This window comes from Mytilus californianus, unplaced genomic scaffold, assembly GCF_021869535.1.
Source record: "Mytilus californianus isolate M0D057914Y unplaced genomic scaffold, xbMytCali1.0.p SCAF_14, whole genome shotgun sequence".
Taxonomy (NCBI): Eukaryota; Metazoa; Mollusca; class Bivalvia; order Mytilida; family Mytilidae; genus Mytilus; species Mytilus californianus.
The window spans coordinates 9,356,146-9,382,754 of NW_026262626.1; the positions used below are offsets into that span (position 1 = coordinate 9,356,146).

Here is a 26,609-nt window from a genome sequence, read left to right on the forward strand (position 1 = left end):
ATGGTACTCTCTGTGGAAATTTCATCATTTACTTGTTCTGTCAACAATTTAAAATTTTTAACTTTTTGTTAAGAATTTTTGTCCAGTGTTATTTGCTTCCTACCATAAGAAAAAAAGCAAGTCATCGAAACTTAAAAAACCCATATTACTTTCATATACCTATACCTATAGGTAGTATGTACCAAAACATTTATATTGGCCGAAATATATACAAGTAGTACAACAAGGTTATAGATCAGGAAGCACTGCTGCATTCGACTTCCTGAGGAGGAGCAGGTAAGGTGTTTTGTTGTTTATAATATTTTGTTTTCTTTTCCAAGTTTTTCAAAATTAATATCGACTTCTCTAAATTAAATTCTTTTTGAGGGAGGCGGTATTCGATTAAAACTATAATCCGGTAAAAAAAATCGAGTTCTCTGAGAAAAAAGAATATACAGAAAGCAAGAACGGCATACAGAGCAATGAAAATAAGGAACAAAAGTAAAGCAAACTATAGTAACTTGGATGGGTAGTTGTCTCATTGTCAATCAAACCACATCTTCTTATATCTATATAGTGGATAGTTGTCTCATTGGCAATCAAACCCCATCTCTAACTAAACAAGGCGTAAAAACATGGTATTGACATTCATAATATATAAAGAAATTTGTGATGAGCAAATATAAAATGAATTTTAAGGTTGCAGAAAAATAGACAACAGCTGGTTTATGGTAACAAAGTATTAATCTGATTTATATTTCACAATTAAAATATTAAGCGTTAATTTAAATTATATCAATCTGAACATAAGTTTCTAAATATTTTCACAATTTTGAGTGAATTCCATTGAGGATATTTCACGAATATATTTGTTTTTGCAAAACGTTTGAAGACAAATGGGAAACACACAAAGCAATCAAGTGCAGAAGGTTGAAGATAATGAAGAGGTAGGGGAACAAGTAAGATACAGAAACAAAGGATCAAAGAGGTAAACAAAATAATGATTTATCCCTCTCAAACCTCCTCTCCCATACAAACACACTTTTTAACCGTCTAGTTGAATTAATGATATAACCAATCTGATGTTGATCCAATGCAGAAAAAAATCAAGTAGCAGTTTTAGGTTATTGTAGAAAAAGTAACAAAATGATGAATTAATGATTGTCCTGAATATGATGTCATAATCTTATATTTACGCAATAAATTTCATGTTTTACTTGATTTAATTGAAATTTAATAAGATTAATTTCAATTACAAATATCCATATTGTTTTTTTTTTCTGTAGTTTTCGTTGTTGATTCTATTATTTCGAAATGTTCCGATAATCCGACACTGCTATGGGTTTTGATGTGTTTGTCTTTTGAAAGTTTTCACATTTTTAATCACGGGTCTTTTTACATCTTACAATACAGAATGGGTTTTGCTTATAGTTGAAGACCGTTATGTGAAACGTGGTTGTTCACATCATTTTTTTTGTCTTTGTTGGATAGTTGTCTCCTTGGTAATCATATCTCCTTTATTTTTCTAAACTTGAAGAATCCTTTTCCTTCCAGACCACACACTGATTTCAGAGGTTCAAATATTTTTTTTTCAAATAACAAACTAGTAGAAGAGAATATCAGAACTGTTGTTTCAATATGGAAAGAAAACAGATTACAATTCTATATGATTGCATGAAAAAAAACAAAAACACCAAAATAAAAAAAAAAATCTTTGTCCCGAGATAGTTTAGACGATTATATTCAACTCCATGTATAAGTAATACGTTTTAAAATTTCCTGAATTTTTAACACATGAAATATAATGAATAATTTCACTAACACCAAACCATCATTTTTTTCTTTTCCCATGCTGCTTCTGTTTTTCCGAAATGGTCCGATAGTCGACACCACTATGAGATATGCTTTACTGGTATAATCTTATTTCTTGTAGGCCACACAATGATTCTAGAGGTTCAAATGATTCAAATTCAAGTAACAGAACTAGTAAAAGAATATCAGGACTATTTGTAAGTTTCACTGTTTGTCATGCAAAGAAAATCCTACCATGATTCCGTTAAAAAGCACATAAAAAAAAAAACAAAAACAAAACAAAACAAAAACACAAAAACAAAAAACAAAAAACGAAAAGAATGCACATATTAATCAATAATGTTGCCAGCCAGTTTGGTCGTTACAGTAACCGTCAATTTCTGCATTATTGCATGATTACCTTGAATTGCAGAACTTCAGTAATTTTGGACAATGAACTATGTAACACGAAAAATAGCATTTTGGTTTTATTCCGGCGACAAGAACAAAAGAGACCTCGTGATAAGTGAATTCTCAGTATTATATCTTTAAACATTGAGAATTTTAGTTTTAGTTTTGACAATCCCTTCTATTCAAAAACATAACAAATGGAATCATACTTTCATATTTCTTAATTTATTTTATGTTTCTTTTGTCAATCATTCACTTGTATGTGGAAAAAAAATCCTACATGTATACATAGGATAGGTTCAAAATTGAATATTTGAGAGAACAAAGACGACCTCATGAATCCGCTAAACGCCATTTGGAATTGATAAAAATCAGTTTTAATGATTAAATACATAAAAAGAGTATCAATTTTATACAGACTCAGTACCACATGCAGTACTTTATTTTCTATGATAGGGCACGAGTTCAAAAACAGGCGAGATTCGAAGGGATACATTTGTAGCTGCTCTGGATATTGGAACTACATTTTCAGGCTATGCCATATCCTTACTCACAGATTACAACAAAGATCCCTTGAACATCCAGACGTTCAACTGGATATCACGTTTTGATGGACACGTGACGTATAAGATGCCGTCGGATCTTTTACTTCGACCAGATGGTACTTTCCATAGTTTCGGATACGATGCTGAGTATAATTATGCGAACCTTCCGACAAGGCAACACAAGTTGTGGTACTACTTCAAGTCATTCAAGATGATGCTGTATGAATCGCCTGTAAATATATATATGCCTTAATATTTCTGACTAGAAAAAAAAACACAAATCATAAGCATCTTACTCCAACATGTTATTCAATTTAATATCCTGTATAAGTTTTTCAAAAAATTCTCTAACAGCCGATGCACACCATATATTTTTTATTCGTGAAATGATGATGGTTTTAAAACAAATTTTTATGCAGCCTAAGATCATGTCACCCACAGAAAAAAACCCGACATTTTAAGTGTTTTAATTCTCTTTATAATTATTTTTTCTTATCCATTCACCGATCATTTGTAAGACGCAAATCTTTTGTTTATAGGTCGGTCATACGTCCAAGATAATTACTTTATCATGGATTTTCTTTCTTTTTTTGTGTGTATCGTAGTCTCTTTTTGTGAACTGACATTAGTTAACCTGTTTTCTGAAAAGATTGATGGTTAAAAATTTCAGGTAAATAATACATTAGCTTTTATTTGTGACCTGATAGTCTACGACTATAACATATGGAAAAAATCATTTTCATTTTTAATGCTACAGAAACTGAACCGGTTCACAGTAATTAAAGACGTCACTGGAAAGGAGATTTTTGCATTGGACGTGTTCTGTTACTGCATCTACTTCCTGAAAAATGATATTATGACGAAACTTCAACAACAAATCGACATCGTACAGGAAAGTGATATTCACTTTGTGTTAACTGTACCTGCAATATGGAGTGACAAAGCGAAACAGTTTATGAGAGAAGCTGCTGAAAGGGCAAGTTTCAAAAGGCATACTCTTCTTCATTCAAAGGTTATTCGAGAACATGTTAAAACAAAAATTAATATTTGCTAACTAGTTGGCAGATATGAAACAATCAAACTATAAATTACGACAATTATAATGTTTAAGAAAGATATATAGTTTTATTGCAGCTAGATGTCATTTTGTGTTGTTAGGTTGCTTTCGTACGCTGACTCTGTTGTTCACGTCAAGTTGTCATATGCAACAAATTATTCAGAGAAAACGTTTTACGAAAATGCATGGTCCCTTTGTATTTATGTGTCCGACCCTCTCGTTACACTCCTTCAAAAATATCTAATAATCTCTCAATTGTTGAAAATGTAAAATAAAAAAAGATACAATCAAAGTCAAATTAATAATCTCTTAGTAAGTTAAAATGTTATTTCAAGATTAATAAATCTTTTTATCTTTTGACAAAGATAAATTTGTAAAATTTGAAATTTTTGTTTGTTGATAGGCAGGGATCGAAGGATCTAAGCTCAGTCTGGCTTTAGAACCAGAAGCTGCTGCTATATTTTGCCAACACGTACCAACTACTAGACAAACATATATCGGATTTCCACCCTCCCTAACATCAGCAAAAGACACAACATTAAAGTATCTGGTGGTAGATCTTGGAGGTAATTTGAATATTAGTATTTAAGTTAAACTTAAAAATCATACGATAGAATCCACATGCAAGTGATATGCATTATGTTTCAGTGACTACCGGGAAGTTTGTTCAGAAATTAGCCCCAGAACTATCGTTTTCTTTTACATTTTAATTGCCCTGAACAATTAACGTATTCAACCGAAGTACTACAGTAGACCATTATATGCCATAAGCTGAAAGTATTGGCAGTGTAATTTTGTTTTTCGCAGATGACACTACACTGCTCAGATCGCTAATAAATAAAAATGATTATTTAAATAGATGGATCGAATTGTTAGTTACTCATCAGTTAAATCACTCCGATTTTTGAGTCTATAAGTAAATTAGACTGTCTTGAAACCGACTCAACAAACCCACGTCTTTAGATATTCATATTCAATAATATTCATTGTAAATGTTTTAATAGGTGGTACTGTAGACATCACTGGTTTCCACTCTACACCTGACGGAGTTCTGCGAGAGTTGATGTCAGCAAGAGGAGGGGACTGGGGTTCAAATGCAATAAACGATTCATTCGTGAAATACTTAGGAAATATTTTTACTTTTAAAGTGATAGATGAATTCCGATCTAACCATCCAGAGGAATATATGAATCTACTTGCATCGTTTGAAAGGAAGAAAATAGTGTTCGACCCAGAAAAAGACGATAGAGTGACGTTGTCTTTCCCTGTCACACTTAGAACTGCGATCAAAAAAGAATTCGAAAAAAAACCCGAATTATATTTACAAGATTCACCGTTTTCCGATTCCGTTCAAATTATACATGATAAGATGGTTATTTCTAAAGACGCCTTTGCCGAATATTTTGCCGAAACCATTGCAGCACTTATCAGAAGTTTGACGTGCCTACTTAGCAGAAACAAATATGGAATAGAAACAATACTTCTAGTTGGCGGCTTTGCAAACTGTCCAGTTCTGCAAAAAGCAATACACAACAACTTCTCCAACTTCCGTATCATTATTCCGCATGAAGCTAATGTAGCCGTATTAAAAGGAGCAATACTGTTTGGAAGAAATCCACACACGGTAAAAGCAAGGGTAATCAGAAAGACCTATGGAGTTAGAAGTTGTAATAACTACGATCCCGATAAACATCCGCCTGAAAAGCGAATTGTTTTAAATGGCCAGTTAGTTGTAGGAAATATTTTCGACACTCATATCATATCCAACCAAATAGCTGAAGTTGGACAAAAGTTTGCGCGGGAGATTTACTATCCAGTCATAGACAGTCAGTCGACTGTTACTGTTGAGATTTATACTGCGGATGGCAAGGCTCCCTTGTTTGTTACCGATCGAGAATCTTCTTACCTAGGAAAACTTGTGGTGGAACTTCATTCATCCCGAAAAAGTTTCTTGAATACTAACTCTCGGAAGGTTCAAGTTCGATTCAAATTTGACGGAACAGAAATCGAAGTTGAGGCAATGGTGATAAAAACAAAGGAAATCGTTTCTGCAAAATTTGATTTTCTCGGGTAGCTAAGACATTAAGAAAAGGAGTGAGTTCCCCATCTGAGACCACAAAAAAAAATGTAAATATAAACTGTTTAATCATTTGATGGAACAGAAATCGAAGTTGAGGCAATGGTGATAAAAACAAAGGAAACCGTTTCTGCAAAATTTGATTTATTTGATGTATATTCTCACCACTGTCAAAGAACACAATTATTTATATCCAGAGACGTAAATGTGCAATGCCTCCGTTTTAGAACTGTTGCATCAAGTCATAGACGTCTACGGGCATTAATATTTTTGATCAGGAGCTTATATACAATTTTTGTCAATGGAGATCGTAAATGATAAAAGACACTGGAAAAGGTAAAGGGGTAAAATGAAAACAATGGGCCATTCATATTTATCCTGCACCTGTAACATGCATGTCAATATATCATATAGCAAATGTCCGTGAAATTCGTATTACCTCTATTAAACAATGAAATAGATAGTTTTACATTTTATTTACGCCTCAGATGTGGCCTTTGTCTAATTATAGCATTATGGATAAAAAGACATATACATTTAGGGAATAAGTCAATGAGACAACGATACGTTAACATAAAAGACAAATATAAGTCAGCATACTAATACTGTCTTCAACAGTACACACATGTATATATATATTTGATTTATTTTATGTATATTCTCACCGCTGTCAAAGAACACATTCAATTATTTATATTCACAGACGTAAATGTGCAATGCCTCCGTTTTAGATGCAAGATTTTGCATCATATATATATATGATGCAAAATTTTGTTGTGGAGAGTTAGTGGTCATTCAGGTTGTCAAGTAGGTGGATGCTTATACGATTACTTTCCTCTTTTTGTGGTAACGGCGACGTTATATGCACGAGTGAACACGATGTGGCTATGCCTATTGTTCAGAGACGTGAAGTTGTGTTGAATAAAGGCAACAGTAGTATACCGCTGTTCAATAGTCATAATTCGATTAAGAAAAAACAAATCCGGGTAACAAACTAAAACCGAGGGAAACACATCAACTATAAGAGGAAAACAACGGAACAACAGAAACACAGAACAACAACTAAAGCAAACGCCAACATACATAGAAACGGACTGTCTGATAACAACTGCCATATTCCTGACTTGGAACAGGACATTTTTAGAAAAAATGGTGGGTTGAACCTGTTTGTATGGCTAGCCAAACCTTCCGCTTATACGGCAATGTTAAAAATACTGTTAAGATGACAACACTACGTGACAGGAATACAGTACAAACAAACGCAAGAACACTCAGCACAGAGAAATACATAAATAAATAATATAAAAGTACATTACAACATGTAAACCGTAGAATAACAGCGGACACCTCCCATGAATTTACGACAGCACACCAGGACACCACAAACGAAATATAAACTGCGCGTCACATGAATGGACGAACGTCACAAAAAGTGACGTATTTTTTATGACGTTTATATTATCATAGGTAAATTTCTGAAAATAAAATAGATTTGTTTTATCTATAGACACGCACAAGAATATCAAATTGGGACCGAACCTGCAATGGAGTCACTCTGCATTCTCCAACCATGTCGGCCTCTCTTCGAAATCAAAACTGTGCGCAAACAAAAAAGCCTGTGCATACAGTTGCTTTAAACTTAAAATCATATAAATGAAGTAGCTGATTTTTTATCTGAACTTTTACATACATATAGAAAATAAAAATAAAATAACTGTAATATAAGGCAAGATCATGTAAGACCAAACAATAAACACACATGAAAACAAACAACATATAACAAAAACCCCGTAGACGAACCACGAGTAACTCAACTATACAGACAAATAATACATATGTGAAATGTACCGAAAAATACAGAATTCAAACCACAAACGAAATAAACAGACAACAACTCAACACAAAATGACCCACCGGATCCACACGTATAAGAAAGTAACAAAAAAAATGACCCAAAGCTGGATATATAAATACCGAACCACGTCGTCTCCAACAGCGTACATAAAACATACTATAACAAAATATCCAACCGGACTTACAAAAGAAACATCATAACTAAATACATGAATGTTGGATATATAAATACCGAGACACGTCCTATAGCAATGCGAATTCACACTCGGCAAAACCGTCATATTCGGGTATAGGTCACGTTCGGTACTAAGCAGACCAGACGACGTAGATGGTAAACCACATCCAAGACGTGGTAAAAAATGTTGTTAGTTAGTTTAGACACAGACACATCGTATAGATTAACCAATTCGTGATGGTTCCATAAAATTTACGGAGTGTCATCTTTAATCTCTCCTCCTTATAACTCTGTTGGAGCAGTTTCTGCGTAAGAAGCACACTCCTGTATATGAAGTCCGTATAGTGTGAACATGCACGAGTATAACGTATCAGTTGAGATATGTAAACACCATACGACGGGGCAGAGGGTATGTTACTGCTGAAAATGGGAAATTGATAATTGGGAAGTAGAAATCGTCCCGTTTGTAATAGATTTTAGTGTGAAGTCGTCCATCTGTGTCATTATTGAGGAAAAGATCAAGGTATGAAGCAGTCCTTTTAGTATCAGTGGTTGAAAGTGACCATGAAGAATTGATGCCTTAAGATGGTAAAAGTAACGTCTCAACGACAGTTTGTCATTAAAAACACAATTAGTCACATTGCATTTCAACCTTAGAACTAGAACAATTGCAGTGAAGTCAGTCACATTATTAACCGTGGTATCGTTTACAAATCAACCCCTTTTGGTTGAATATCCCAATCCTTTTCCATTAAATATTCCAATACATAACCATAAAATTATGATGTTTTATTCCCAAACTTAACCAATGGTTAGACCGAGTCGAAATAGACTGTTATGAATAAAAGGAGGAGGGTATGTCAAATATGCAGCAATTCGTCGATACAAAAGACAATGTGTAAGACTCAAACGGTCTTCTTGCAATACATTTGGTATGGTATGTTACTTGTAAAATCATGTTAATGGTAATGACACTAGTACACGATATCCTGTAGGGAATATAAACTTGAGAGTCATTAAGAAAGGTTGATTGATAGTAATAGTAAAAAAAAAAGAAATTAACAATACTGAAGAAAACTGCACGCTGTAGGTAAAACAGACAAAAAATATGACAACAAAGAGTGCACACGCCTGTTTTACAAAGCATTGCATTCATGTTGAGTCTTTGATGTGAAGATTTACAAGTATCACATAAACTTAACATTATCAATGTTCTATGAAAATGAGGTCACAGTCAGATGAACCATGCCAGACAAACATGTTCATCTTGCAATAATTCCATATACGTAATATAGTGGTCCTATCGCTAACAGTGCATGAAGAACAGATCAAACTATAAAATCTTACCATTGACCAATGAACAATGAAAATGAGGCCAAGGTCATATGAACCCTACCAGACAGTCATATACACCTTACAATCATTCCATACACCAAATATAGTTGACCTATTGCTTATAGTTTCTGATAAAATTAAAAAAAATTAAAGAACCTTAGTGAGCGCGCTCACATACCCCAGGACCCCACATTGTCATTGGAGAAATAAAATAAGTGTAAGAAAACAAATTGTATCAGAAAATAAAATTGAATCATAATTTCCTGTCAATATGCACATCTACATAGTATGTCCTTATTATCTACACAGTTTCATGAAATTCTGTTGTGTGGTTTGAGAGGAGTTGCGATGACAAAAGGTTGCAGTAGTATATTGGGCAAATAAGTTCAAAGGGGCATAACTCCTGGAAAAAAATTGAATCGTAATTTCCTGTCGATATGCACATCTACGTAGTATGTCCTTATTATCTGAAAAGGTTTCATGAAATTCTGTTGTGTGGTTTGAGAGGAGTTTCAATGACAAAAGATTGCAGTAGTATATTGGGCAAATAAGTTCAAAGGGGCGTAACTCCTCGAAAAAAAATTGAATCATAATTTCCTGTCGATATGCACATCTACGTAGTATGTCCTTATTATCTGAAAAGGTTTCATGAAATTCTGTTGTGTGGTTTAAGAGGAGTTGCGATGACAAAAGGTTGCAGTAGTATATTGGGCAAATAAGTTCAAAGGGGCGTACCTCCTGGAAAAATAATTGAATCGTAATTTCCTGTCGATATGCACATCTACGTAGTATGTCCTTATTATCTGAAAAGGTCTCATGAAATTCTAATGTGTGGTTTGAGAGGAGTTGCGATGACAAACTGTAGCAGTAGTACATTAAAATAAATAAGTTCAAAGGGGTGTAACTCCTAGAAAAAGAATTGAATCATAATTTCCTGTCGATATGCTCAACTACATAGTATGTCCTTATTATCTAAAAAGGTTTCGTGAAATTATGTTGTGTGGTTTGAGAGGAGTTGCGATGACAAGAAACAGACTGACGGACTGACGGACTGACAGACTGACGGACGGGTCAAAAACATTATACCCTCCGCAACTTGTTGTGTGGAGTATAAAAATTATCATTGAACAATGAACCATGAAAATGAGATCAAGGTCTTATGAACCCTGTCAAAGAGACATGAACACCTAACAATCAATCTATACACCAAATACAGTGACTCTATTCCTTATAGTATCTGAGAAATAGACCAAACCACAAAAACTAAGCATTGTCCAATGAACCAATAAAATTGAGGATAAGGTCAGATGAAACCTGCCAATCGCACATGTACACCTTAAAATCATTCCATACACCAAATATAGTTGACCTAATGCTTATAGTATCGGAGATACGGACTTGAACACGTAACTTAAATCTTGATCACTGATCCATAAAATGAGGTCGAGGTCAGGTGAACCTTACAATGCGGTCATATAGACGTTACAAGGAACCCATATACCAAATATGGTTTTCCTATTACTATTATAAATGAGCATTTCACTTGACAAAAAAACTGTACTTGTTTTCAAGCAGTCACTGAACCATGAAAATGAGGCCAAGGACAATGGACGTATGACAGATGGAAACTTCGTAAGGTATATGTATACAACATATGAAGCATCCAAGTCTTCTACCTTCTGAAATATAAAGCTTTATCCAAATAAATACCGCCGTCGCGGGATTGTAATCCCCAAGTCGCAGGCGAGAAAAAAATAGGTATCCTAAATCGAAAATGCAGCTGTAAAACTTAATTGTAACGATCTGGATAGTATGCAAAAATCACCAAATGTGGCTATTTATGTAAAATTATTCTTCAAAGTTTTAAAATAATCTGACGAAACTAACTGAAATAATTTCATCAAAGCGTGTACGAGTGTGGAATTCATTTTAAAAATATCACAATATAAGTTGCCCTATAGTACATTATATAATCAAGAGAGGATACTGGCAGACATTTGAAGGAGTCACATTAGTAATTACATCAGATTTTTTTATACTGGTTATGCCATTCAAAAACACCGAGACGTTTTTCAAGATGACCACAAGGGTGATGTCACCCAAATATATTTTTTCACCGTTGTAAGAAAGTAATTGATTTGATAATAGTATTTTTATCGAGAAAATGATATTTTTGCGCACTGTGTCAATATGTTGACAAAGATGCATCGAAAACATTAGTCGTTCTATAATCATAGATGTATTTTATAATCTATGTTCTAATCAAGGATTTTTATAATACTATACAAATCCTCATTCTATTGATTACGAATTACTACTGATTTTTCCCCAGTAGACATCATTAACAAGGATACTGCTCACGAGTTTTGTATTTATTTCAAGTGAATGAATCAAATTTCTACAGCAATTACAACCCCCTTCCAGTGATCTTAAAACTGTGACTTGATAATTAGTGTGTCTTTCCACCTATTCCAGTTTATTGAAAATGCTGACCCACTTGCAATCTGTTACATCATATCAACTTTTTAAATTATAAGTCCGATATGGCAAAGTTTTTATATTTGTTTGTGTGACAGAGCACTGCGAAAGATATTTGGGTGTTTTAATAACAGCTCATCCAGACCTATCCTTTAAGTGCCTAAACAAGGTAAGGATAACCCAACCTCACTGTATTTGATTGTTTCAATAACAGCCTTGTTTATTCTTTAAATCATTTAGCCGTGATAAGATTAACAAAGATAATGAAGTAACAATCATTGAACAATGGAAACCACGAAAATAAAAAAAAAATGCACTTTATGGACGAACTACTCACACTGTCGACTCAATTGAAAAGCCTTTCATCTTTGACGAGTTTTTACATACATGATATGTACACAAGATTCAGAAAATAACATTGGGCTACATATCACTGGTTGTTAATTCGTGTACTGCAGATGATGCATACGAATTGCCATATTCATAGGTAGACTACTGCAATTTCATCATTGATCTCATTTATAAAACATAAGTGAGTAAAATAGCTTAAACTGTTCGCCAAGCAGAACACAATATTCCTGTCATGGAACATTGTAAATAAATATGCATATTTGGATCTCACGTAAATGAAATTAACCATGCAGGATGTGTTGCAATGAAAATATCCCTTTTGAACAGGAAGAAACTGTCATGGTTCTAAACTCTTGAAGATCCTTACAAACTAGATCATTCTAGCCAAATATATAACTGTTTACTAGACTATAACAATATACCATGTTTCATATAGATATAGCCTTTTAAGATTTTAGATAGGGTGGTTGCTGTTCATGGAAAAAATAAAAATGAAATGCACAACTTTAGGAAAAAAACTATTGCCTGGTAAATCCTTTTCACTTGAATGGCTGTAAATTAATTTCGAACTATTCAGTCTCCAATTGATACTTGTACAACTAACATTAAGATTAAATGCAACAACAAAGCAGGAGCTGTGCATGACCAAATTAAAAAGGCATAACACAGAAAATAACATCTGATTATAGGGTGTGTATATATAAGAGTTTATAATACAGTATACTAAATGTGCTCAAATAACAATAAACCTTACAATATAATTTGTGGTGACAATGAAGTTACTGGAAAAGTACTAAAGTTATATTCATTTCACTGAAAATGTGTTTGTGAGATAATAAAAAAAATATATATTCATTAAATAGACTATTTTAAAATATTAAATATTAGCAAAATGAATAGTCCAGCTTGAAAAGTTCATAATAACCTGCTGACCTTTGGCAAATTGAATATTGAAAGCATTGAGTCCATAATAAGCTTAGACAGCTATAGAATAAACTAGTGTAAATCTTCATCTGTAAACAGATTGGATGTTTTATTCATTGATATTTCTGTATTTTTATCATAAAGGCTCAATAAAAACTACCTAAAATTGATAAACAAGTCAAAGCAACCCCCCACCCCCTCCTGGATCCGCCACTGTGGGTTGTATTTCATAAACCTCATATAAATTAAATAAGACCTAAAAAGTATTGATCATAAATCATGCACATATAATCCATAAGCTAATGATATCTAACCATATAAATTTGCATTTTGCGGATCAGGATAAGAAATTAGCATTATGATCTTTTTCTATGAAGTGTTTTGTGTACTGTTCAATTTATTCTTCAATTGGCCATGATGTTGCATTTATTTTTTTTTTTTAATTTTGTATTGATTTATTGCTCCCCCTCTTGTATCTTCTTCCCTTTTTTGACAGTCAAATTATAAAAAATAAAGAGCTGCTCCATAAAGTTCCATAACTCCTAAATGTCATATCAGAAATTTATGAAAAAACTTAAGGGAGCTTATTTTAAAAGATATAAACCAGTCACCAAAGTTTCATGAAAACTGCAACTGCTCAAAGCATTTTTAGGTTAATGTAAAAAAAAACAATTGGAAAATTCCCCCTTTTTTATGAATAAAGCCCCAATACTCCAAAATATATAAAAGAACAGAGTTCCAATGTCCCCTGCATTGCCCATCTTAACCTTATGTACATATCTTTCCAAAGTACAAGGGCAATAACTAAAATACTTGTTCTTTAAAACAATTTATAAATATCTTAGAGAAATAAAGGCTTCAGAGCAGATGCAATGCCATTTTTGTTATAATTAATTTTCCAGGGACATAACCCATTAAAAATATTTTATCAGCACTTATTTTCGAAAGAGTCAAAGACATTGCTGAAATAAACCTATGATAAAAGTTTCATAAAATTCTGGAAAGAAATTGTTCACATGAGAGTGCTAACAATGCAATTTTCCATATAATCAATATTTCCAAGGGACATAACTCTTTTAAAAATTATTGATCGACACTGATTTTTGAATCGTCCAAGACATTGCTGATATAAACCTATGATATAAGTTTCATAAACATCTGGCAAGAATTGTACACATGAGAGCACTAACGATGCAATTTTCCATATAATTAATGTTTCTAAGGGGCATAACTCTTTTAAAAATAATTGATCGGCACTGATTTTCGAAACTCATCCAAGACATTGCTAATACAAACCTATGATATAAGTGTCATAAAAATCTGGCAAGAACTGTACACATGAGAGCGCTAACAAGACTGGACGGACGGACGGACAGACTGATGCCCAGTATTTCCATGTCCCCCGCAACGCATTGTGCGGGGGGACAAAAATCAGAAAATTTAAAAAACCAAAAGGGAACTTATGTCAACATATATAAACAATTCATCATAGTTTCATAAAAAATTGTTCAAAGTGTTTTGGAGTAATAGTAAAAAACCTGCTTCGCTGAGCGCAGCTAGATACACCCACAGAGGTCCAACCCTGAACAGTTGGGGAAAAAATGGACACAATATTCAAGCTTGATTCAGGTCTGAATTTGGATTGTAATTAAATATTTGACATATTATAGGTTTCTGAATAAATGTAGTCAAAGAACTTGAAATTGGTTATATGAATTGAATTTATATTCACTTAAAGATTTCTTGCTGTTGTGCAATACTTAGTATATCTGTTGTCAGACTATAAACAAATAAGGTTCAATTAATTCTCAATGTCATATTAGAAATTTATGAAAATAAAAAGGGAGCTTACATCAATAGATATTAACAATTCACCAAAGTTTCCTGAGAATTGGTGACAGCATTTTTGAGTTATTGCCCGAAAACTTGAAAATCACCCCTTTTTTTAATGAATAAAACCCCATAACTCAGAAATGTAAAATGTAAAATTTATAAACTTCTAAAAGGAGCTTACATCAATACAAACAAAGAATTCACCAAGGTTTCATAAGAATTGCTGAAAGCATTTTTGAGTTTTTGTCCGAAAACTGGAAAATCCCCCTTTTTTTATGAATAAAACCCTGTAAGACGGAAACGTAAAATCTAAAATTTATAAAAATCCAAAGGGAGCTCATGTCAATAGATATAAACAATTGACCACAATTTCTTGCAAGTTAGTGAAAGCATTCTTGACTTATTGTCCGAAAACTGGAAAATCCCCCTTTTTTTAATGAATAAAACCCCATAACTCGGAAACGTGAAATCTAAATTTTATAAAAAACGAAAGGGAGCTCACGTCAATAGATATAAACAATTCACCAAAGTTTTATGCAAATTGGTGAAAGCATTTTTGAGTTAATGTCCGACATGTTGACGACGGACGGACAGAGGTAGTCCATAAAACGTCCGGTAAACGGGCGTATAAAAACTGGAAAATCCCCCATTTTTTATGAATAAAATACCATAACTCGGAAACATAAAATCTAAACTTTTTAAAAATCGAAAAGGAGCTTACATCAATAGCTACAAACAATTCACCAAAGTTTCATAAAAATAGGTTAAAACACTTTTGAGTTATTGTCCAATATGTTGAGAATGGACAGACAGACAGACGGGCAGATGGATGGATGGATGGATGGATGGACAAGGGTATACCATAATACGTCACGTTATTAGGCGTATCAAAAAAATCTTCATGTAATAAACAATGGAGATGGTTTTATTTCTATATAAATTAGCAAGGATAACAAATAATATATATGATATAAATATGTATATCCATGATTTGGAAGTCAATCATATCAAACATTACCTTCATTTATTCAATTTTAAGCAATGCATCTATCAAGTACTACTACTAAGTGGTGTTTAACGACCTTGACTACTCATGAGGGTCTCGCACAGTCGATTTATCAATTAAAAATCAAACCTCTTAAAACTTTGAGATCACTAACACTTAAAAAATACTTTTTATAATAGGACATGTCATAAAATAATCTTATCAATATAAAAAACTACACAAAACAAATATAAGTTTCAAGAATATGGTAAAAACTGAAAGATAAACAAGCTAGAACTATTTCAACAGGAGACTCAAGACTTGCCAACTCTCCCAAAGCATGAGGGATTTCCCAAATGAGAGGTGTTGATGTGACTCTTATGATCCCCAATCATGTAAAGTTTTTACCTCAAAACAGACATTCAAACGATTAGTATGACATTTAGGCATATATACATGTACTGTAAATTCAGAAGTTGTTGCATGTATTATTGCAATTTTTGAAGAATGGACAAAAATGTGAGATAATTATTGCCATTATAGGAATATCTGCATATAGATATATCTATCAAATAGCAGAATGGGAGTTTCTATTATTGCTTTTCTCACCCAGTTGCATTATTCACATACATAAATATCTAGCAATAATTTCTGAATTTAAAGTACTCATTCATAACCATAGAAACACTTATGACATGTATAAGAGATGCACTATGCACTAAATCTTCGTGTTCTTAAAACCCTCCATAGATTTTGGAAAGTTGGCAGTATGTGACTGAATCATTTTTACTTTATAACCCTCTTAAAATAGTTATAAAAGGATGAGGTTACATAAACAGACAACTAGGTGTACTTTTTGTACAATAATAGTCCAAGGACTTATGATATCCAAAATATTTGTATGATAGTATGATATACAAAATATTTATTAAGAGAGGTATTAATGAAGCTGGATAATAAAAAAAAACACTAAAAACAAATTACACATATGAGTGCACACAGAGAAAGAACTCACCTGCTTTACTTAATATGGTTGAGTTCTATCTTAAAAAGTCTTTAAGATCAATGTCTTACTATAGCTACTATAAACCAAATGAAGTCCTATTATTCATAATAGCTTCAAAAAATCAGGTGATAAAAATGGTTTAGTAAGATGGTCATTGACCTCTATAAATGAGATCAAGGACAAAAGAAAGATACTAAACAGACACCTTAAACTAAGATATGGATTAGTTAGCTCATATATGAAGCTTTTTATGAAGAGCTTACATTACCAGAGCTAGATTAGAATCCTATGTCTCGCAATTTGTGACCTTTGTCACAGGCAACAGAAAAAAACTGAGATCAATAAAAGTTTGACATTTGGAATTAAAGAATCAATTTATGACTATTAAGAACACTAATTTGTTACTATTTTTGATCACTTGTTGGTTACAATTTTTTTAACACATCTTATTAACAATATTTTATCAAATGATTTTTAAAATAATTTTTGAAAATTTTACAATCCGTCATCATCTACTGACAATGACAAATCGAGCATCACTGAAGAGACATTAAATGTCAAAATGTACATCTGGTGCATTAAAATTGGTACTGTTTATGTTATTACAATACAAACCCATCAATTTCTCATTTTTGTTGTTATCAACTATTTTTAAGTTGAAGCTTCTATACTTTTCAACTTTTTAGTCTTAATGCAAAACAGACATATTCTCTTTTTCATTTATCATTAGATTTTACAACTACATAAGCACAATTGTCTAGGTGATGCATTGTACCAGTAGGTTGTACATTTCGGTGGGCTCAAAAGGGAAATTTGTAAAAAATGAAAATGATCCCATCTAGATTTTATACATTTTTGTGATACACCTTACCATTGCATCTACATCATATATTAAGCCCTGCATTACCATAGTTTACCATTTGTCAAATTGTCAATTTTACAAATTTTATTCGGAAACATTAGTCAGGTTACTTTCTTCACATGGACGTTATGCAAGCAACAATCAAGCAATCTAACTCAACAAAATACCCAAGGGGTGACTCCACAATGAAAACATCGGTGTCTGAGGAAAATATTTGAATTGTCTTGTTAAATGAGCTGGGCTAAATGGAGATAATCAATGAAAGAATAAGGATAACTTATAACTTTTGTTTCTCACAAGTATATGATTATAATTCATATAAAATGACTCCCAAGTTTACATTATAAATCATAATTAAGTTATAAATAACACATATATAATAATGCACAATTATGATTTCAAGTAACATAAACCTAAAGTTGTTTTATCACAGCTTCTTCTTTGGTTTTAACTTGAGACAAAGTAAATTTAACAAAACTTGCTATGATTATGGTTGGTTTTTTTTTTAAATGATGAATATGTTTTTAAAAAGTGTACAAATATCAATTTATATAAGCCTGGTATCTTTGATGAGTTTTTTTTTTTTCTATTTATGATCAGGCATGATGAAACATGAAAATGTTAATAAAATAATGATGTATCCCTCAAAATATAGTTGAAGAGTATAATTCTCAAATGATGTTTAAACATCATGGGAACAAACAGTTGTCCTCTAGATCTCTTTTGATGATCCACCAAAAAATAAAGAGACTCTGTCTTAGTTCTGTAATCCAGTATATTTGCATTTTTTACTTTAGGGCAAAGGCAAAACAAAAGAACAGCAAGGAAATTTATAGTCATAATTGAATACTGAATATTAAAAAAAAATATTTTGGTCTGAAAAAATATAAATTGGCTAAGAAATAGATAACCTGCTTATATATTATCCTTGTGTTACACACTAAACTAATTTCACACCAGCACCTTGATCATTTAGAACTAAACAATCATCATTCAATTAATAATCATTTACATTATCTTTAACAACAAATATGACTGTATGTCATTTAAAAAAAAAAAACAACAGTGGTTGGGAAACAAAAATAACTTAACAAACATCTGTATCTATTTTCACAAAATATCTTACTCTAAAACTATCTGAATTGGTCATAACTTACAAGTAATTTTTCCCGTAAGAAGTTCTAAGAAAAATCCTACTGATTATCATTAAAAAATGAATTAACAACAAATAATGCCAAAAAAAATAATACTAAATTATGAAAAAACAAACTAACAAAATTGTCATAAAAAATGTTAAAATATAAATATTGAAAAAAATTCAACAATTATGCTTAAAACAAACAATTTATAAAATAATATCATAAAACCTCTCAATTTTATCACTGTATAATTATAGCATTAAGCTTTTGCAGAATCACCGACAAGAAACACACATCACTTTCTTTCTTGGTATGGTTTCTGACTTAACATTAGCAATCCAGATTTTTGAAAGTGGGCATTTTTAAATTATAAAATAAGTAGAGAACAATAAAATGAAATGAATACAAAGACAAGGAGGAAAACAGGAGGGGTTCCAGCCTTTATTTCATTAATTTAAGTGTGATTCTAAAATAATTAGAAAAAAGGAGTAGTAACAGTCATTGGAACCCCTATCCTCCATTTTCCTGGAGAGAAATACACTCATAAAATCATCTACGTCTTACAACTAAAACTATGTGTAAGTTAATTTAAACTGAATTGGTCACAATCTACAAGTAATTTTTCTCATAAGAATTTCTATGAAAATTCTTACTGATTATCATTAAAAATGAATTAACAACAAATAATGCAAAAAAAACCAAACTAATAAATTATGAAAAAACAAACTAACAAAATAGTGATAAAAATATTAAGATATCAATACTGAAAAAAATTCAACAATTATGCTTAAAACAATTATTTTATAAAATAATATAATAAAACCTCTCAAATTTAACACTGTATAGTTATAGCATAAAACTTTTGCAGAATTACTGGCAAAAAACATACATCACTTTCTTTCTTGGTATGGTTTCTTACTTAACATTAATCATTACATATACACAAGTAGAAGTCATGATTAGTAATAAGCATCTTGAATTTTAGCAGCTTCTTGAACGATAACACCTTCATTTCCAAATATCTTCACATTAGGTGATACTTCTTTCCATGTTACTCTCACAGTTTCCTGTAAGGAAAAGAAAAGCACTTCTCATTAAGGACTGCTGTTTTTGATGCAAAGACACTTTTTCGAATTGTTGATTTTTAGTGTTACTAGACATCATGTTAACTTTTGATACAGAATGAAATAAGGTGTTGGAAATTTGGTCTTTATAGCCTACATTATGTATATGAAATGTTCATTATTATATTTGGTGTGTAAAACTACAGTTTGTATTACAATGTTCTTGATAATTACTTGAAAAATAGACAAAGTTTTATGATATAATAGCACATGCGGTGGCAAGCATGTATGTCAAGTTTCATTTCAATCTTTAAAGTAAATTGTGTAGTAGACTTGGTGTATACAATTTTTTGTGCTGAATAAACAGTCAGATAGTAATATGTCTCCTCAGTGGAAGTGGGGCAACACCATTTTTTTCAGGTAATAATTACTGTCAACAGTGAATTGAAGGGAATAAATTGTCTCGGGTTTAAATTTTCAAAAAGCAAAAGATTTGAATTTTATGGCAGGGACAGTAGAGGGCATGAAAATTGCTAGATTTTTCCTCCTGCTAAAGTAATCACAGATTTACTTTTTCACAGTATTTCTGATTAAAACAGTAATTCCAAATTGCAGACTCTGACAGATATAAACAAAACTTTATTGGCTGCTTTATTTGTGACATACAGAATGATATAACAATACTCATAAACTAGACAACATGGAAATAGAATGTCAGAGCAAGATATCATAGGCATCTAAACTTGAAAAGGTCTGACGTACTATCTAAAAACTCAGTATCAATTATTTTGTTTGCTGCCAAAACTAGAGGATATGAGATTGACCCACTGGAGAAAATTGGGCCTTACCAGATTTAAACAAATGGGTATTGGGAGGCACTCAAATTAATAAATTATGGATGATTACATTTTCTTCAGAATTTTATTTTGAGAATTATAAATAAAATGAAAATCTTATATTCTGGGTCAGCCATCTGTAAATCTTAATTCCAATTTTAAAGTAAACAAGGTTATTCCTTTAAAAAAAGCTTATACCCACAGATGGCTGAAACTTTACTGATGCATCCAACCTTAAAGTGCTTTTAAAGTTAGAGAGCTGACACAATTGTTTTACAAGTGCACAGAAGTGGCCAAGTTAACCCAGTTTTTGACCATCACTTTGAACATATTTTTTTTTTTTTAACCAGCGTATGTGATACATCTTCCAGTAATGATGTATAATTATAGAAAGAGATTTTATAAGTTAGAGAACAATTTTTTTTAAATTTTTATATACAATCAAGTGTTTGATCATGACTTTCAATTTACAGTTTTCTTCTTTGAATGTGACACACCTTCTATTTATAGTAGTACTAAGTTTCATTTGCCAACTCCTAGTGGTTTTTTACTTAGTTATTTGTGAGGGATGGGGACACACATGGTACACTACTACTATAGACTTTTTACCCTGATTAATGGGCAGGGCCTTCATAAGACCCAAATTATAAAATAAGATGTAAAATTTGTGATTTCAAGTAGTTTTAGTATTTAAAACATGAATTACAATATTCTTAACTGCTGAAGCTGATTTCATACAGACTGCAATCAATACTTCGTGATTTCCCAGGAGATTTACCAACGACCTCAAATAAAACAGAGTCATTTTGAGACTCTGTCCATTCATAATCAATTTTATAAATGAAAATTGGAAACAATTTCTTATTATTACCTCTGGTAATTTAACATCAAATGTATCAGATGAATCATAGTGAAAATTCCAAACTTCAGCTTCTACCCAGGCACTGTCTGTGTTTCTTGGATCATCTATATATCCTTTGTACAACATAGTAGCACTAAATCCTGAAGAATCAATATCTGTCCTTAAGCTTGTCTTTGATCCGACACGCGAAGCTGCAAAACTTCCTAGACATGGCTGTGATAGAGATCTTATGGGAAAATTGATTGAAGTTCTTGATGCTACATTACCTATACTGCCTAAATTAGGAGCAGCAAACTGGGAAAAATACTAAAAGGAAAGAAATCATACATCAAAAGGAATAAAATATGAGCAGTAAATAAATTCGAGTCTTAAATGGTCATTTTGATCTTAACAAGTTATCTTAAGAGTCTGAACCTCAAAACTTTAAGTCTAGTAAAGAGTTTAAGTTTATTATATGATATTCTCTTGCTGTAAATTCAGTATTGTTTTACCTTTTTCAGACAATTCAGTAAGTTGTTGTTTTGTGCAGGTAAATAAAAGCTATTGAACAATCAGAACATAGACTTAACTGATCTTTATTGACTGCAACGACTTGTCTTAACAATACCGAATTTACCACAGTGGATAAGACTGAAAATCAACAGAAAGACAAAACATAACTTAATAATTCATTGTTCAGTCTTTTAACACCTGTTCCGATCAAAATGACTGTTTCAGTTCAAAATTGGTTTACTAGTGAATGATACTCATAATCAAAAGGCGATGACTGGGCCAAACCATAATGCTGAGTTGTTGATTAACAGACATCCCTCAACCAGTTTAACCCAACCACATTTTCATGTGCCTGTCTCTAGTCAGGAACATCATTACATCAATATCAATATTTTTGTAGTTTGTCTGATATATTTACTTTAAGGATTCAAACTTCTTACATTTAGTGCAAAATTGTTAAAACTGCCAAAATGGCCCCATTTTAAGATCTTGTCAACAATATTTAAAATATGAGCAAAGAGGCTCATATTTAATTGTCTAAAACCTATATTTAAAATGGCTATTTAAGGTTAAAGGTGTCAATTTTGAAATGTTTATCACATCATAATGACCTTTTTACACTAAACTGTCCAGATTATTCATCTCTTCATTCATCAACAATTGCTATTTCAGGAGCCAAATTATGACTCTAGATCCTAACAAATAATGACTTTAGATCTTTATAACAAATTATGACTCTAGATCTTTATAACATACCTTTTCCTTTGAACCAACAATAGCAGAATTACACACAAACAAATTAAACATAACTAGAACTATCCATTTGGCTGGACTTAAACCTGAAGGTTAGTTTTGAAAAGGGTTAAAATTCCTAAGGTTAAAGAGGAAAAATTCTTGATAAACTTAACAGAATTAAAAATTTCTTCTGATGGTCATGTTTGCATATCATGATCTTTTATTCTAAACGGTTTGGATAAGGAAGTTGGCCAGACAGACATATGGACAGTCAGACAGATGGATGGAGACAGGCTGATTCCTATATACCCAAAAACTTTGTTTCAAGGGTATTACATCTGATATAATGAAGTCAATTTCATCAGACAACACTAAAATTAACTAATATTGCAAATGGAAGTTTACCTTATCTTCCATAATTACAACAGTTCAATAAGATTTCATCTGACCACTTGCAACACAATAAGTGTAAGGTTAGATTGTCTCCCCTATATTACAAATAATTAGCATTCATGATAAAATATATATATATATATATATAGGCTCAGAAACCAGTAAGGATGGCAAAATGTGCCAATGTCCTGAAAAATAGAGCCTTGCAAGTTTAAGAATGCCTGAATATTATCATGAAACTACAGTGAAAGAGATGTGAAAGATATTCAAAGTTACAAAACTGACAATGCAATGACAAAAAACAAAAAACCACCAAAAAACAAACAACAGTACACAAAACACAAAACACAACATAGAAAACTAAAGTCTGGGCAATAGATACCCCACCAAAAACGGGGGGTTATTTGAGGTGCTCCGAGAGGGTAAGCAGATCCTGCTCCACATGTGATTTAGCAACTACTTTACCTGAATAAGATCTCCTTGATCCAAGTTTGGTTTACATTCAAATGTATGTTCATCCAACACTTCTACAGCAAAAGCTTCCACTAAAGTACTGTATGGGGAAATCAAACCATGTAGGGCTCCCTGTGATAAACAACATTTTAGTTAACATTACAGGCAATAAGAAGACCTAAAAATTAAAATGAATTCATTCAGCTGGACTGGTATATTATAAATCTAAAGCTAACTTTGAAAAAAAAAAACCCTATCTCATTGTGAATTTGCATAGGATTAACGAAAAGTGGGATACATGTGTAAAAAGCAAGGCTGAAACATTTAATATATATATATGATCATTTGATTTCAGCCTAACATTCATATATCATCTAATCAAATGTATAAACTAAACTCCTCCTGATGCCCAATAAGAACATTTTTGTTTAATTAATTGATCTCTCGAAGTTAAAGAATTTTTTTTTTCCATTAATCAAACTATACCCCAGGTAAACCGAAGCAGCTGTCTTCACTTTCATCATCTTTCCTCACAGCTATGAATTCCAATACTTTCTTTCCTTCTACATAGAGATAACCCTGAAGCTGACCATCAAGTGTATCAATTCTTCTCCATCTTGTACAAACAGCCAAGATCTCATGGTTTGGACCCCAACGCCACAGCACACCTTTCCCTCTGAGACCAGTTCTTCCCATTGGATTCCTAAAATATCAAATAGAAATATAAAAAAAACCCTTCTTGATATAAACTTTTATAGGCCACACCATGTACCAAATTATTTTTTGGTGAAAAAAAAATTAAATCAATAATGCAGCCTTGATTCTTACACTAGATACCAATACTCATTTTAGCCCTTTGGCACTTTGCTAGGATAGTAACAAAAATGAATGGCAAATAATCTTAAAAGCATTCAATAGTCCTGCAATGTTTGTATATCCTCATGTTATGCTTAACTAAGTCTGTGATCTTGACCTGTCAGACAACCATACAGACCTTGGACACACCTTTAGACAGTTGGTAGCAATAACACAAAGTATCATTAATGTCCTTAAGTAGATATAAGAAGATGTGGTATGAGTGCCAATGAGACAACTCTCCATCCAAGTCAAAATTTATAAAAGTAAATCATTATAGGTCACAGTACGGTCTTCAACACGGAGCCTTGGCTCACATCAAACAGTAAGCTATAAAGGGCCCCAAAAATTACTAGTGTAAAACCATTCAAACGGGAAAACCAACGGTCTAATCTATATAAAAAACTAGAAACGAGAAACACTTATGAACCACAACAACAAACGACAACTACTGAACAACAGATTCCTGACTTAGGACAGGTGCAAACAAATGCAGCGGGTTTAAAAGTTTTAATGGTACCAAACCTTCACCCTTTTACAGAAACAATAGTGTAACATCACAACATAGAAAGGCATTCTTAAGTTATGAGCCAGACACCACTTTTGTGTACTGTAAAACCATCTAATTTTCACTTTTGTGAATATAAAATGTTGCAATTATGTCAAAGTTGGATGTTCCATTAAATAAAGACATCAAGAAAGTTAGAAAATTGTAAAAATAAATCGGTCTGTTAGAAGAACTAAACATGAAAAGTATCCATGAAAATTAGTTGGTTTACAGTATTTGGAATGTGGTATCTTAAGGACAAAAGGTATGGTAAGAGATTTATTCCCATTTATTGATGAATAAAAGGAGATGTGGTATGTAGGTCCATGAGACAGCAACCTAACTACATGAGTAACCTAAAGTCTGTTAGAGGGCAACATACAGTCTTCAACAATAGACAAGTGTCTTTACATTTAATATGCCAAACTGTAAATCATCTAGAATCTATAATAAAATTGTAAAAAAAAACACAAAAAACAGGTACTTGTAATTTAAATCCATCACATCATGAAATTATTTAGTTCAGCATTCTGGGCAAAATAAAGCCTTTAATAGATGGTAGGGGGAGGTAATAAGATCTTAAACAGGAGAGAATTAATAATACCATACATTAATTACATTTTTATGAACAGTTTCATGTAACATAAATATTCATATCCAGGTATAATGTTAAAATGCAGATTGATCAATTTTTGATTGCCTATTTTTTTCTCATTTTACCAAGGCCAAAAAATAACGCAGAGCAACTCTAATTCATAGGCTCCAAACCTAACTCTTTTTGCCTAAATAAAATAAAAAATAAAAAATCAGTAGTTTCCAGGTGTAATTGGAAAAAGCTTGCCCTAGAGCATGTTCCAAAATTGTCTGGGTCTAAATAGAGCTTTGTGTTAAAGCATTTTAGTGACCATGAGTGACAATAAACAAATGACAGGTATATAACTAGAGGGCTCACAGTTAGGTTGATAATGACCGTGCGAGGGCTGTATAGCCAGTCAAGGTTGTTAAAAACTTCCATCATCATAGGTTGATTAAATGCAACCATAAGCCTAATATACAAGAGTTCATGTCAATTTATCTTATTTACTTGACTTTATCTATATTCCATCAAGTTTTCATTGACTAATTTGATACCTAAATTTTCCCTGATAAATTGAAGGTGCAGGTAGTTTGATGACTGACATATAGTTCAGTCCACAAATAATCTCCCCTTTAGCACTTACAAAGGAACTCCAAGTGGATCGATTTTATATCTACAAATCTGATTATCCAGCATCACCCAAGACCTTCTATCATACATCTGTGTTCCTACGTCTAATTTTGATGTCACTATCTTGTTCCATACAATATTAATGGAAGGTAAGGGAGGTAATTCTGCTCTTTCTTCCTCCGGCAACAGATTGCGTTCTTGTCTTTGTTGTTTGATACTACAAAAAAGAACAATAAACATTATGGCTGTGATGTACAAGGCAGCATTTTGCTAACAAAATAATCTTTTTTAAGAAAAGAATTATGCAGCTACAATTGAAGTAGAGAAGTGTATCATACTTTCCCAAAGTACTCAAAACATATT

At 32.2% G+C, this 26,609-nt stretch overlaps 2 protein-coding genes across 2 annotated transcripts in view; one reads left to right on the forward strand and one right to left on the reverse strand.

Moving 5' to 3' along the window:
* The first annotated feature begins 845 nt into the window (after window positions 1-845).
* On the forward strand, window positions 846-6,316 carry LOC127724134 (heat shock 70 kDa protein 12A-like). The gene is made up of 6 exons (XM_052230999.1): window positions 846-967; window positions 1,913-1,988; window positions 2,638-2,958; window positions 3,484-3,706; window positions 4,191-4,349; window positions 4,788-6,316. Exons 1-6 carry the CDS (start codon window positions 876-878, stop codon window positions 5,855-5,857), a joined length of 1,941 nt encoding a protein of 646 aa, XP_052086959.1. The 5' UTR covers window positions 846-875; the 3' UTR covers window positions 5,858-6,316.
* Window positions 6,317-15,712: 9,396 nt separating this feature from the next.
* LOC127724131 (transient receptor potential cation channel subfamily M member 8-like) overlaps window positions 15,713-26,609 on the reverse strand; it is an 83,566-nt gene continuing 72,669 nt past the window's right edge. Inside the window, exons 29-33 of the mRNA XM_052230993.1 lie at window positions 26,260-26,463; window positions 24,124-24,340; window positions 23,650-23,769; window positions 21,574-21,870; window positions 15,713-19,869 (exon numbers count right to left, since the gene is read on the reverse strand). Coding sequence (XP_052086953.1) covers window positions 19,762-19,869; window positions 21,574-21,870; window positions 23,650-23,769; window positions 24,124-24,340; window positions 26,260-26,463 — 946 coding nt within the window. The 3' untranslated portion in view covers window positions 15,713-19,761. The remainder of the gene's footprint in view (window positions 19,870-21,573; window positions 21,871-23,649; window positions 23,770-24,123; window positions 24,341-26,259; window positions 26,464-26,609) is intronic.

Bases quoted from the DNA above. Each gene is read 5' to 3' on its own strand.
- LOC127724134 (XM_052230999.1), top strand. From the start codon at position 876: ATGGGAAACACACAAAGCAATCAAGTGCAGAAGGTTGAAGATAATGAA. The intron at 1,989-2,637 runs GTAAGTTTCACT...TTTCTATGATAG, and splicing joins AAAGAATATCAGGACTATTT to GGCACGAGTTCAAAAACAGG. The intron at 4,350-4,787 runs GTAATTTGAATA...ATGTTTTAATAG, and splicing joins TCTGGTGGTAGATCTTGGAG to GTGGTACTGTAGACATCACT.